The 12,194-nt window shown below is 37.4% G+C and overlaps 1 protein-coding gene across 1 annotated transcript; it reads left to right on the plus strand.

Moving 5' to 3' along the window:
• Positions 1-100: 100 nt before the first annotated feature.
• On the plus strand, positions 101-12,039 carry LOC117988335 (proline-, glutamic acid- and leucine-rich protein 1-like). Its single transcript, XM_034975463.2, has 13 exons — positions 101-270; positions 348-495; positions 854-974; positions 1,082-1,228; positions 1,508-1,644; positions 2,512-2,667; positions 2,747-2,842; positions 7,795-7,948; positions 8,287-8,405; positions 8,808-8,907; positions 9,293-9,472; positions 10,445-10,620; positions 11,004-12,039. The coding sequence occupies exons 1-13, from the start codon at positions 267-269 to the stop codon at positions 11,920-11,922; spliced, it is 2,457 nt and encodes an 818-aa protein (XP_034831354.1). The 5' UTR covers positions 101-266; the 3' UTR covers positions 11,923-12,039.
• Positions 12,040-12,194: the final 155 nt, after the last annotated feature.

Consider the following 12,194-nt stretch of genomic DNA (forward strand, 5'->3'; position numbering starts at 1 on the left):
TATAGTTATCTGTGGTGTAGACTATATACGTGTAGTTATAGTGGATCTGTGCGTAGTATCCCTATTAATCTGTGATCTGTGCCGCTGCGATATATACATTATACCTACACATGCGCCAATGTCTTAAAAAAAATAAAAAAAAATACACGTGCGCCGTGCGGCTTATTTCCTAAAATTAAATGCAAAATAATACAGTCTACTAATGATAATTATTGTGAATCAGACAGACAGATTTTTGAATATGCAAAACTTATATTTTAATTAAAATGGGTAAGTATCTGAAAATTTCCTGCTTTCAATAGGAATATTGCGTTATTTACCTTTGTCTAACCCAGTGTTATTTTCAGAGCAAGTATTGAAAAAAGTCCACAATGTGGACCCGAACAACAGTGAGGAAATAAAAGAGGCCCTCTCTAGCTTCTTTCAGTGCCTATCGAAGTACAAAGAACTTCATTCCCATAGATTACTGCGAGAATTACAAATCGTAATCGACCGGTAATGTAACCTAGAATAACTATTATGCCTATTAGAATAACATGTGATTTTGTTTATTGATTTCATACTAGTGAACTATAGAAAAGTAATTTGTATAATATTCTGTTTAGCTTCGGGATTCCAAGGTAATTATATGGCTATCAATTCAAATTCAAAGTGTATTTGTATGTCCTCATGTTATAAGACAATGGTCAATAGTCACTGAGTGCTAGATACTTTACCCATACCCAAGTAATTGTATACAAATCTAATCATACTAAATTGTCAATTCTAAATGTATCCGTATCTGCAGGGAGTAGACTGAAAAGGACAACTATTAGACCTTGATGATATGAATCTTCCAATATTCTTTTTCCAGATTTCCCAAGTACTGCATGTCTCACAGGAACAATGTAGAGACATATCTGATTAGTTTTCTAAGCTCAAACAATTACTTCAATGTAATAGAGGCAGCTAAATGTGCACATTCATTGCAGCAGGTACATACAAACATTGATTACGGACTTTCTAGACTAAGTTAGATTTTAAATGTAAATACTGATCTCTCAGAGTTTTAATTTGTTTAACCATGGTTTGCACTTTGCAGGTACGACCAACACAAGAAAAGTCAGCAACTCCTAAAACAAGTTGGAGGGATCAGATGAGTGATCTCTGCAATGCGGTGCACACACTTATTGGATCTGTTTATACTGAGATACTGTTTACAGTAGAGGTGAATAGGAACAATGTCAAGGTAATTCTAAAATATACTTATTTAGATATTGGGCAGGCCATGTCTGTAACAGAACTGATAGCTGTTGGTACAGACGCTTTCTAGGTTGTGAATAACATACAGTAGTAGGATGAACTCTGGCCCGCTGGACCAACAATCTTAAATATTGCTTATCACAATAAATAATATGTGCAGTATATGTGCATCTGCGAGTGATATGACTTAAACAAAAGCATGAGCCACTCACACTTGTGACATCCAAGAACAATTTTCTAAAACATAAATTAAATCTCCTTACAGCCTCTAAAACCCGCGTCTACTCCTATGTCTACAGCACTAGCAGATATTGCAAGAAAATTGAAAAATGTAACAGACAAACAACTAGTACTACAGTTGAGGCTAAAGAATGTACTAATTTTCATACAGGCTATGTTGGTGTAAGTTGAAATATATTATACTAGATGATGCCTGCGACTACGTCCGCATGGATTTAGGTTTTTAAAAGCCCGTGGGAACTCTTTCATTTTCCGGAATACAAAGTAACCTATGTCCTTCCCCGGGATGTAAGCTAACTCTGTAGTCTGAACTAAATTTCATCAAACTGGGTTAAACTGTTGGGCCGTGAAAAGCTAACAGACAGACAGACAAGCTTGCATTTATAATATTAGTATAGACTAGATTATGTCTGCCACTTTGTCCGTGTGGATTAAGTTTCAAAAATCCTGTGGGAACTCTTTGATTTTTCAAGGATAAAACTAGTGTTTTCTATGTACAAAAGTTGAATTGAGCGAATAAGTGTAGTTAGTCCCTTAAAGGCCTTATTTCCTTAGCTTATGGCAATGGTCCGGCCGCCGGCGAGAAAACCACTAACTATCGGCGATTTTCTCTCTCAAGAAACACACAATAAATGTACATTTCGTGTAAACGAAAGAGATGCATATATCAAAAGTTGCTCTCTGACTGTTCACACTGCCGGCGACGACTCGCTTTACTAGTTTTGTCGACGAACTTTTAAAAATAAACTCGCTCAGCGACATTCGTTTAGCGATGCTCGCTAGGTTTGCACAGGACTGAGCGACCGCGGGCGATTGGCGCGAGTAAGCGCTTGTCGCACTTGCACACTCGCTTATAGCCCGGTGACAAAACTATCGAAACTACACACTCGCTTTCCGCTGATCGCCAACTCGTTTACAGTTTCTAGTTCTACTCGTTTCTCGTTCATCGTCGGCGGTCGGACCACTGCCTTAAACTCTCCTTTTGTACAACTCCAAACAAAAAACTGACTGTTTTCTTCAACGTTTTAGGGAAACTTACCCCACTGCGAAACTAGTACAGCCTCAAACAATACTGGATGTAATAGTGCGACTACTGAGCGTCACCAGTGGTGCCAAGCAATATGATAAGGATATTTGTACTATTAAAATACAAGCTTTGAGAACGTTAGATGCTCTTATTGTATGGTAAGTATAAAATTTAAAGTACAGTCATCATCATGATCAACCCATCACCGGCTCACTACATTATAGTTATATTTTTCAGCCTAGGTTCAAATCTGATTCCATACTCACCGCTAGTGTTCAGACTAGTGTTGCAGACACTGCGATGGAGTTCAGACAACCCCACTGATAACACCAGGTAAGATTTTTTAATACATTTAATACCCTAGAATCTAGGGCCTAGATCAGTGTATAGTTCGCGATAGTTCGACATAGCAATCGGAGTGCGGACGCCCCGCGCAGCCCCCGCGCTAGTCCGGTGCGGGATAGCGATAGCAATTGCCAATATTTATTGAAGAATACAGGCGTAAATAAAAATAAGACCATAAAAAGTCAGTGTTCAATCTCTGTCAATAACAACCGCGTATTGTGCTAAAACGTAAAATCGCTGACTCGGCCCGCGTGCCGCGCCGGACGTACCGCGTGCGTCATAATGACCCAGTTACCGCGATTCGGACTGTGAAATACATATTATTTTAAATTAAAATATTGTATTGCAGCTATACTAGTTGTATACTGCAACAATGGGCGAGCATCAAAAAGTTAAATTAACTACGGATACTGAGCGATTCCTATATACGAAACTCACCCAAGTGTCAGAAGAGAACGTGAATATTTATAAAGCACTAAAGGAAAAAAAGCTGGAAAATGAAAACCTTCAGCTCAGTATAAAAACCATGAATGAGCAGATTTTAGAGCTGCAAAGGCAAATTGAAGCCCTGTCAGGATCGAAATCAACTAGATATTCCGAGCATATTGGCTCTACTCAAAAGAGCTCAACTGAACCGGTTGATTACTGTACTGATGAGGAAGAGCTCGCTAAAGAAACTGAATGGATTAGAGTAAAAGGCAGGAAAAAAAGGAAGTTGAACACGTCTCCCATTCAGACTCAGGAATCTGATACTGAAAATAAACATGAAGGAAGGAAACCTAAAAAAATGCCTCAGCCGCCCCCCATTATCGTATCGGCTGTGATAGACTATCAATCGTTTTACGATTTAATAACTGCAAGTCTGCCGAGTGACAACTCATCTGAGGACTCATTCACCGTGAAGATGATGGGTAAGGAGACAGTTAAAATTAATACAAAAAATGAAGACGCTTATAAAACTATTAGTAAGCTCTTAACCCAAAATAATTGTATTTGGCATTCCTACGAGAATAAGCAGGAAAGGCCAATAAGAGTTATGGCAAAAAAATTGCATTATACATGCCAACCGAGTAGAATAATGGAAGACCTCACAAATAAAGGATTTAAAATAGAAGACGTGGCAAACAAATTAAGATGGCAGAGCAAGGAGCCACTCAATATGTTTATGCTTACGTTTAATCACGATGAGGATATCAACAAGATCCACAATATTAAGTCTATCCTAGGATGCAAGGTAGAAATACAACCCCTAAAAACATCGAAGTTAGTACCTCAATGTAAAAGGTGTCAATCTTATGGACACACACAAAAATACTGCTCTCGGGAACCACGGTGTGTAAAATGCACCGGAAAACACCTCACTAAAGACTGCAAAAAACCAGCAGATGAGAAACCAAAGTGTGTGCATTGCGGTGGATCACACCCAGCAAATTATAGGGGGTGTATGATAGCCAAAGAAATGCAAAGCATAAGAAAAAATAATACTAAAAAGTCATCAGCACCATATAGACAGCAACAAGAATCCGCAGCAAGTAGAGGAAAACTAGGAACTAATGATAATATTACCAAAAAACAAGAGATTCCAAAAAATACTACGTCAAATAAAATGACATATGCTCAAACTGTTGCAGCTAAATCTAACATACAGACAGATAACAATCTTGAAAGTAAACTAGATTCAATTTTAAAATACATGTCTTCCTTTGATGAGCGACTAAAAAAACTTGAAGATAGCACCAAAAAAGCTACAATTAAATCGAAATAATGAATAATAATATCCTCAAAATTATGGCTTGGAACTCTAACGGACTACTCCAACATAAGCACGAGCTAGAAGTAGTCCTGAATATGGAAAATATTGACGTGTGTCTGATATCCGAGACACACTTCACTAAAGAGTCATTCGTTAGATTTAAAGGATATAAAGTCTACCATGCGTTACATCCTAATAATACAGCTAGGGGTGGCAGTGCTGTAATTATCAAAGAAAATCTCTACCACTTCCAGGAAAGCAAATATGAAGAACAAGAAATTCAAGCTGTGGCCATACACGTACAAACAAAGCTGTATCCAATTATAGTAGTAGCTATATATTGTCCGCCAAGGCACTCAGTAAAAAAAGATAAATATGTTAGTTTTCTAGAACAATATGGAAATAAGTTTATCGTAGGAGGTGACTTCAACGCTAAAAATACCTATTGGGGATCTAGATTAACTACGACTAAAGGAAAAGAACTACTAGAAGCAATTAAGCAACTGAAATGTAATGTAGCTAGCACTGGAAAACCAACATACTGGCCGACTGACCCTGGTAAAACTCCAGACCTAATAGACTTCTTTATCTACAAAAATATATCACCTAAATATCTTAGAATTGAAGAACGACATGACATGAGCTCTGATCATTCTCCAATATTACTTACACTAAGCGAAACAATCTTATTTAAAGAATCTACTCCGACCTTAGCAAGTAAAAAGACGGACTGGGAAGGCTTTAAACAAGAACTGAATTACAGCATTAATCTAAAAGTACCATTAAAATGTCCAGGACAACTAAATGAAGAGGTCAATCAATTTGTTGTAGACATACAACAGGCGGCCTGGAAAAATACTCCATCACAATATAAAAATATACCTAAAAGTACAGTGTATCCGAAACATATATTAAACCTAATAACTGAAAAGAGAAGGGCAAGAAATAGATGGCATCAGACTAGATCTCCATTAGATAAAAGAATATTGAATAAACTTACAAAAAAAATCAAGCGCGAAATCAAAAAGTATGAACAAATAACTATGGACAATTACCTTCAAAATTTGACAAATGACCGGAGCACCAATTATTCACTCTGGAAAGCGACAAAGAATATGGACAAGTCACTAATGCATATTCCCCCAATTAAAAAAGAAAACAATGAGTGGGCGATAAATAACGACCAAAAGGCTAAACGATTTGCAGAACACTTAGAGAATATATTTCAGCCATACGAAGGAGAAGAAATTGATAAAGACTCTACTAGGGAAATCAAGGAAGATGTAGACATCAAACTAGTGACACCCAAAGAAATATGTAGAGAAATAAAGCTCAAATTGGGTCCCAAGAAAGCTCCTGGATATGATTTAATTACGAGAGAAATTTTATTAAACCTTCCAAGGAAAGCCATAGTTAAGCTCACCACAATAATAAACGCTGCATTTAGGCTCAGGTACGTGCCTAATGTGTGGAAAGTGGCCGAGGTCATTATGATAGCTAAGCCAGGAAAACCACCTCATGAAGCAACATCATATAGGCCTATCTCTTTGTTGCCTATTATGTCAAAACTATTTGAAAAGCTCCTACTGAAGAGGATGAAACCAATATTAGAAAACAAAAACCTGATACCAGATCATCAGTTTGGATTCAGAGAGAAACATTCAACTATTGATCAAGTACATAGAATTGTTAACACCATAGAAAAAACAATTGAAGAAAAGAAAGTTTGTTCCACGGTATTTCTTGATATTGAAAAGGCTTTTGATAAAGTTTGGCATGAAGGTCTTATTCATAAAATTAGAAACGAGCTACCCAAATCATTCGCAGATATCCTGGAATCATACATAACAGATAGAGCATTTAGAGTAAGACAAGAAGATGCCTACTCTGAGCTTAAATGTATAAAAGCTGGAGTTCCGCAAGGGAGTGTTTTAGGGCCGGTCCTGTACCTATTATATACCTGCGATATTCCAGACCTTGAAAACAATACGATTGCCACTTTTGCTGATGATACTGCCATTATGGCCGTAGGAGGCACACATGAAGAGGCAGTGGGTAACGTACAAATAGCGCTAAATAAAGTCTATAAATGGACTAAAAAGTGGAGAATAAAGCTAAATGAATCAAAGTCAGTTCATATAGATTTCACAAATAAAACAAAAAAGTATCACGCTGTCTTCATAAACGACCAAAAAATCTCCTACGTGGATACAGCTAAATACCTTGGTATGACACTTGATGTGAAGTTGCGCTGGAAAGCTCATGTCAAGAAAAAAAGGAAAGAACTTGATATAAAGTATAAACAGATGTATTGGCTACTTGGTAGATATTCCTCGCTGTCAATACACAACAAGATTCTTTTGTACAGACAAGTCCTGATGCCCATTTGGACTTATGGCATACAGCTGTGGGGCTGTACCAAAAAAAGTAACATCCAAATCATCCAACGGTTCCAAAACAAAGTACTCAGGAATATTGTAAATGCACCCTGGTACATCAGAAATGATGATATTCATAGGGACCTTCAAATTGAATACGTCCATAAAGTTATCACCAAATCTGCCAAAGCCCACGACTATAGGCTTCACCACCACGTTAACGTTGAAGCAATCCAGCTGCTTGACGTAACGGAGACAGTGAGAAGACTAAAAAGGACCAAACCTTTTGAGTTAGTGTATAGTGATTAGTGATAGTGTACATAGTGTAAGTGCTGAAAGAACACGTGAACAAAGTGTCATATCTCAAATCAAGAAAGACTAAGATGCGTCAGTGGACAATTTCTTAGTATATAAGATAATTTATAAGTTTAGGTTAAAATAAAATTACTTATTAGTCATACATTAGGCTAGATCGTAATATAATTGAGTAGCTAATTGGCACTCAACAATAAGGAAAAAAAAAAAAAAAAAAAAAAATGTCACTTGAAAATTTTATGACAATTATTGGAATGATAGTGTATGTCATCGGCTCAATTGAGATGAGCCTGTATTTGTGATTCGCGCTAGTGTGTTTTGTCTCAAATGAATAAAGACGCTTCTTCTTTTTAGTGAACATTTTCGTTGCGTTTATGTTTACTTTAAAATATTAATGATTTCTGATCGGTATAAGTTTGGTATACTTAATATGACAGAATTTTGAGTTACGTCACTATTCTCGCAAGCCAGCTATATATTTTGTTATATTTCAGCAAAGTACGCTGCACAGCGTACAACAGTCTGGGCAACTGGCTAACCACACTGCACTCGCACCGGATACCCCACGCCGCCCACGCGTGGGAAGACGACCTCGTACATTATGTCATCACGGATATCACGCCTGTCAAGAAAGTCGTGCAACTCACTGTGAGTTCAGTCATCATCATGATCAATCCATCGCCAGCCCACTACCACAGAGCACGGGTCTCCTCTCAGAATGAGAAGGAAACCTGCTTGCCTGAGAGTATTCCAAAATATTCACAATGGTGTGTGAAGTCTGCCAAGCCGCACCGGGCCAGCGTGGCAGACTATGGCTCCAGTGAAGGGTTTAGTAGTGGTCCAGAGAAGGGTTTACCCTTCTCTGGACCACTGTCCAGTCCAGTGATGGGTTGATCATGTTTGTGATGATAATGATGAACTGATTTTTGGTGGGGCTATTAGGTGTCAGAAAAATAAAAACCAGTCACATATATTTGTATGTACAGATGGGTCCGCAACCGACGCGGCATCTCAGCAAGAAAGCAAAAAGGAAACTAGTGACCACTCAACTGCAAGAAAGCACATTGGCTGCCTACGCACCGGGAGAAAATAACAAAATATCTGTGTAAGTTTCAAGCCTGGCGTTGACACAGCAGAAACGCGTCGAATCGAAGCAAGTCGCATTTATTCCTAGTGCGTCCATTTCTGAAGATCGTGAGGAAGCCTGCATACCTGAGAGTTCTCCATAATGTTCTCAAAGGTGTGTAAAGTCTACCAATCCGCACATGGCCAGCGTGGTAGACTATGGCCAAACCCCTGAGAGGAGGGCCGTGCTCTGTAGTGAGCCGAGGCGATGGGTAATCATCATAATGATGATGATTAGCAAATTGGGTAATTAATGTACACAACTCTGAAAAGTCAGAGTCCGGGATCGAACCCCCCAAATAGGAGGCGGTCGTCTTAACCACTAAGCTATCACGGCCACGTCATATGAAATATTAAATAGTATTTTAATCGCTTTATTCAGGTCAGAAGAGGTAAACAATGAGGTATCAATAGCAGCTCTAGAATGTTCTGAAACGTTCCTCACAGTCTGTGGTCGATTCCTCAAACCGGCTACGCATAAGGTAATATGTAGTACGCGGCCGAAAGTAATGTACATCGGCCTTTAGAATGACATTTCGGCTTTGTAGAGATTTGTCTCTGTCACTCCTACCTATATGACGTTTTGTCGGTATCAACGACAGAGACTGTGCTCTACAAATTTGCTATCTTCTTCTAAAGGTCGATGTACATTACTTTCAGCCGCATACTGTACCTAATTAATAAAAAATGGATACTTTCTCATTCATTAAATACATTTTTAATGTATGTATTATAATAATTTGCATTGGTGTAAAAAAAGGTGACCGATCATTTCACAAAAAACAAATAACAAAGTTTCATTCCATAAACAAATTCTGGCAGTTTTGTATTAAAGTAGCTAATAATATATTACTTTCTGATTTGCAGCTTTTCCAAGAATGCCTAGTGCGGGAGTGTTACAACTACCCTGCATACACGGATGGATATTTACTTGGCTTGTTACGGGCGCTGGAGGCCACGCGCAAAACTACACCCAATAGCGTACCCCCCACCACACAGTACTGCTTACACTTGTACAGTTTACTGCTCGACAGTCGACACACTGAGGTGAGTACTGTACCTACTGTTTCCAGAAGAAGAAGCGAGGAAGATGCGTATCCATATAACCCTATATTCAAATTAACGTAAAATCTAGCTTTTTCTATTTGCGGTTGTTTTTCAATGCATATTTTATTAAATAAAAGAAACTTGACTTTACTGTGCTTGCATTAGGAATCTTTTTTCCTCTGCTCTTGGGCCAAAGTTTTCAAACATAAATAAATTATTTAGCAACAATCTACTACAAAAAGTCTTATTTCTAGTCTCTGAAATGTTTGAAAAATATAATTTATAGCTGATCCCCGCGGCTTCGCCCGCGTGGGTTTAGGTTATTAAAAATCCCGTAAGAACTTTTGATTTTCCAGGACAAAACTGCCGCGGCCGTGTACATTATTTTAAATTCGTGATATCTCTGAAGATATTATTCTAAATGAAATAATACAAAGAGCAATTTGGTCTAAATTAAATACTTGAGATGACGAACAATTTCATTTTGATAAGGATTAATACTGTGATAGTAAAAACACCTTTGAAAGTAAAGCCTTGTTTTAGAACACATATCAAAACCATAAAAATTGTTATTGTGAGCCTACCGTAAAAGTAAGATATATGCTATCGCGGACTTTTTTTTAAGCTGTTTAAGAGGAACAATTCTACCGAACATTGTTTTCGTGTAACTTTAACTATTTACGCAGCGCACGCCACGGAAGCTCACAGATGAGACTTTTTTCACTTCATTGCAATTTTCGAAGGGATTTCTAATTTTTTTTTTTAATATAGCCTATGTCAGGAATAATGTAGCTTTCTATTGGTGAAAGAATTTTTCAAAATCGGTTCAGTAGTTCCAGAGATTACCCCCTACAAACAAGCTTAACGACATTACCTCTTTATAATATTAGTATAGATTACAAATATACTTAAACTTCTATTAATTGACACAGAAAATTAAAAATTTAACCGAAAATTCCTTCATATTTGCAGATATCAAAGTTCTGTTCTCAAGCCTTGCTGGACATAAGGCTCCATCTACACTGTTCACCTCCATCCCTCAACTTTGCTCTTGACGTGCTGCAGGAAACTGAAAAAACTACTAACAAGAGGAAAAAGGTGTCTGATAGAAATCGAGCTATGTTGGAATCTTTGCTAGGGGCTGACAAGTAAGTACTTTAAAATAATATTAATTTCTATGATTTCTCTAGCTTAGTGTTTCTATTTCAAGTAATTGGGAGGCTTCTGGCATAGTCAGTGACCATGCTATTGAAAGCAATTTCGCGTTCCAGTACGAAAATGTATTGAAACCAAAAAAACGTTTCCTTTAAGTTTTGGTCTTAATTCTTACAGTAATATTTACTACCTATTCAAATTATATAGATATAGTCCGCGACAGGTCGAGATGACAATCGGGGTATGAGGCGGGGGATGCCCCTCACACCCGCACGTCACCCGCGCTCGTCCGCACCGGGTTAGCGCGGAAAGATATTAAATGATACAGTAAAATAAACAATAGTCATTAAAAACCTAACAAAACAACCGATTTCAGGCTACCATCGGCGGACAATGACGACGATGTTATATCAATACCCGATGAACCGTCAAGCAAGAAACCACGTCTAAAATCCGATGAAACAGACCAAATAAGTCTTAGCAGCGACTCGGAGAGCTCAGTAGAGGAAGTATGTGGCGATTCAGAATACGATAACGTACAGGAAGTCGTGGTTGTTGAAATGGATACAAGTAATAAGAATAATGATATAGAACCTATGATAGTAGCTGATGAACAAGAAAATGAAATAAACAACGAAGACTCATCTGAAGAACTAGAAACAGTACTCATTAGACATGAAACTACTGAAGAACAAAACACTGAACTAGATAACCAAGATATGCTCAATCAAGTAACTGAACTAAAAGAGACTAGTGAAATAGTAAATGGGAAAAAAGATGATGAAAAAGAGATAGCTTCCATAGAAAACGTGATAAAAGAGACAGAAATTGTTAAAGAACTAGAAAATGACCCTATTTATGAAGCACAGACTCAATTACCTATGAATATTTCATGTGATACGATCGAAGAAGAAAGACCTTTATCATTAGAAATTGGTTATGACTTTTCAAGTAAGGTTGTAGAAAATGTTCCAGTGTTAGAAAAAATAGATGACGAAAACCTTCCCAGTACAAATGACACTGATGATATTCAAATAACTTGTGGGCAAGTTGTGAAGAGTTCACAAGAAGTTGAAGTAGAAAAGATATCTACTGCAACAGAACTTAAAATTGATATAATGCCTAAAGTTAATGGTATAGATGAAGTTATGATTGAAAATGATGTGAATAAAACAATTGAGACTGTAGAAAACCTTAAAATTGTTGAAGATCCGTCCAAGAATGATGGAACTACTGTGGAAGATATGTTAGCTGATTTTGTAGATGAAGTAAACGATCAGCCTGTAGAAGCTTAATTTGTTCTTGCTTAAGTGCATTTATAACCATTAATATATTACGCATAGTGCCAATAATAATAAATGCATATTTCATTAATGCATTCCTTAAATAAATTATAACTGATTGACTTAAATTGTATTGTTTTTGCTTTGGTGCCTTTTACAAATCAATGACCTCTAAGTTGAAACTGCCTTATGCACAAAAGAGCAACCCCTGGAATAGCGATATCTTCATCTAAGGATATCTCAAAAGACTGGAAGTATCTGGCGGTTAATTACTCTGCTACACG

The sequence above is a fragment of the Maniola hyperantus genome, chromosome 14 (genome assembly GCF_902806685.2).
Source record: "Maniola hyperantus chromosome 14, iAphHyp1.2, whole genome shotgun sequence".
NCBI classification, from domain to species: Eukaryota; Metazoa; Arthropoda; class Insecta; order Lepidoptera; family Nymphalidae; genus Maniola; species Maniola hyperantus.

Coding starts and splice junctions, on each gene's coding strand:
- LOC117988335 (XM_034975463.2), top strand. Junction 496..853: donor TTACAAATCGTAATCGACCG/GTAATGTAACCT, acceptor TTCTTTTTCCAG/ATTTCCCAAGTACTGCATGT. Junction 9,473..10,444: donor TCGACAGTCGACACACTGAG/GTGAGTACTGTA, acceptor TCATATTTGCAG/ATATCAAAGTTCTGTTCTCA.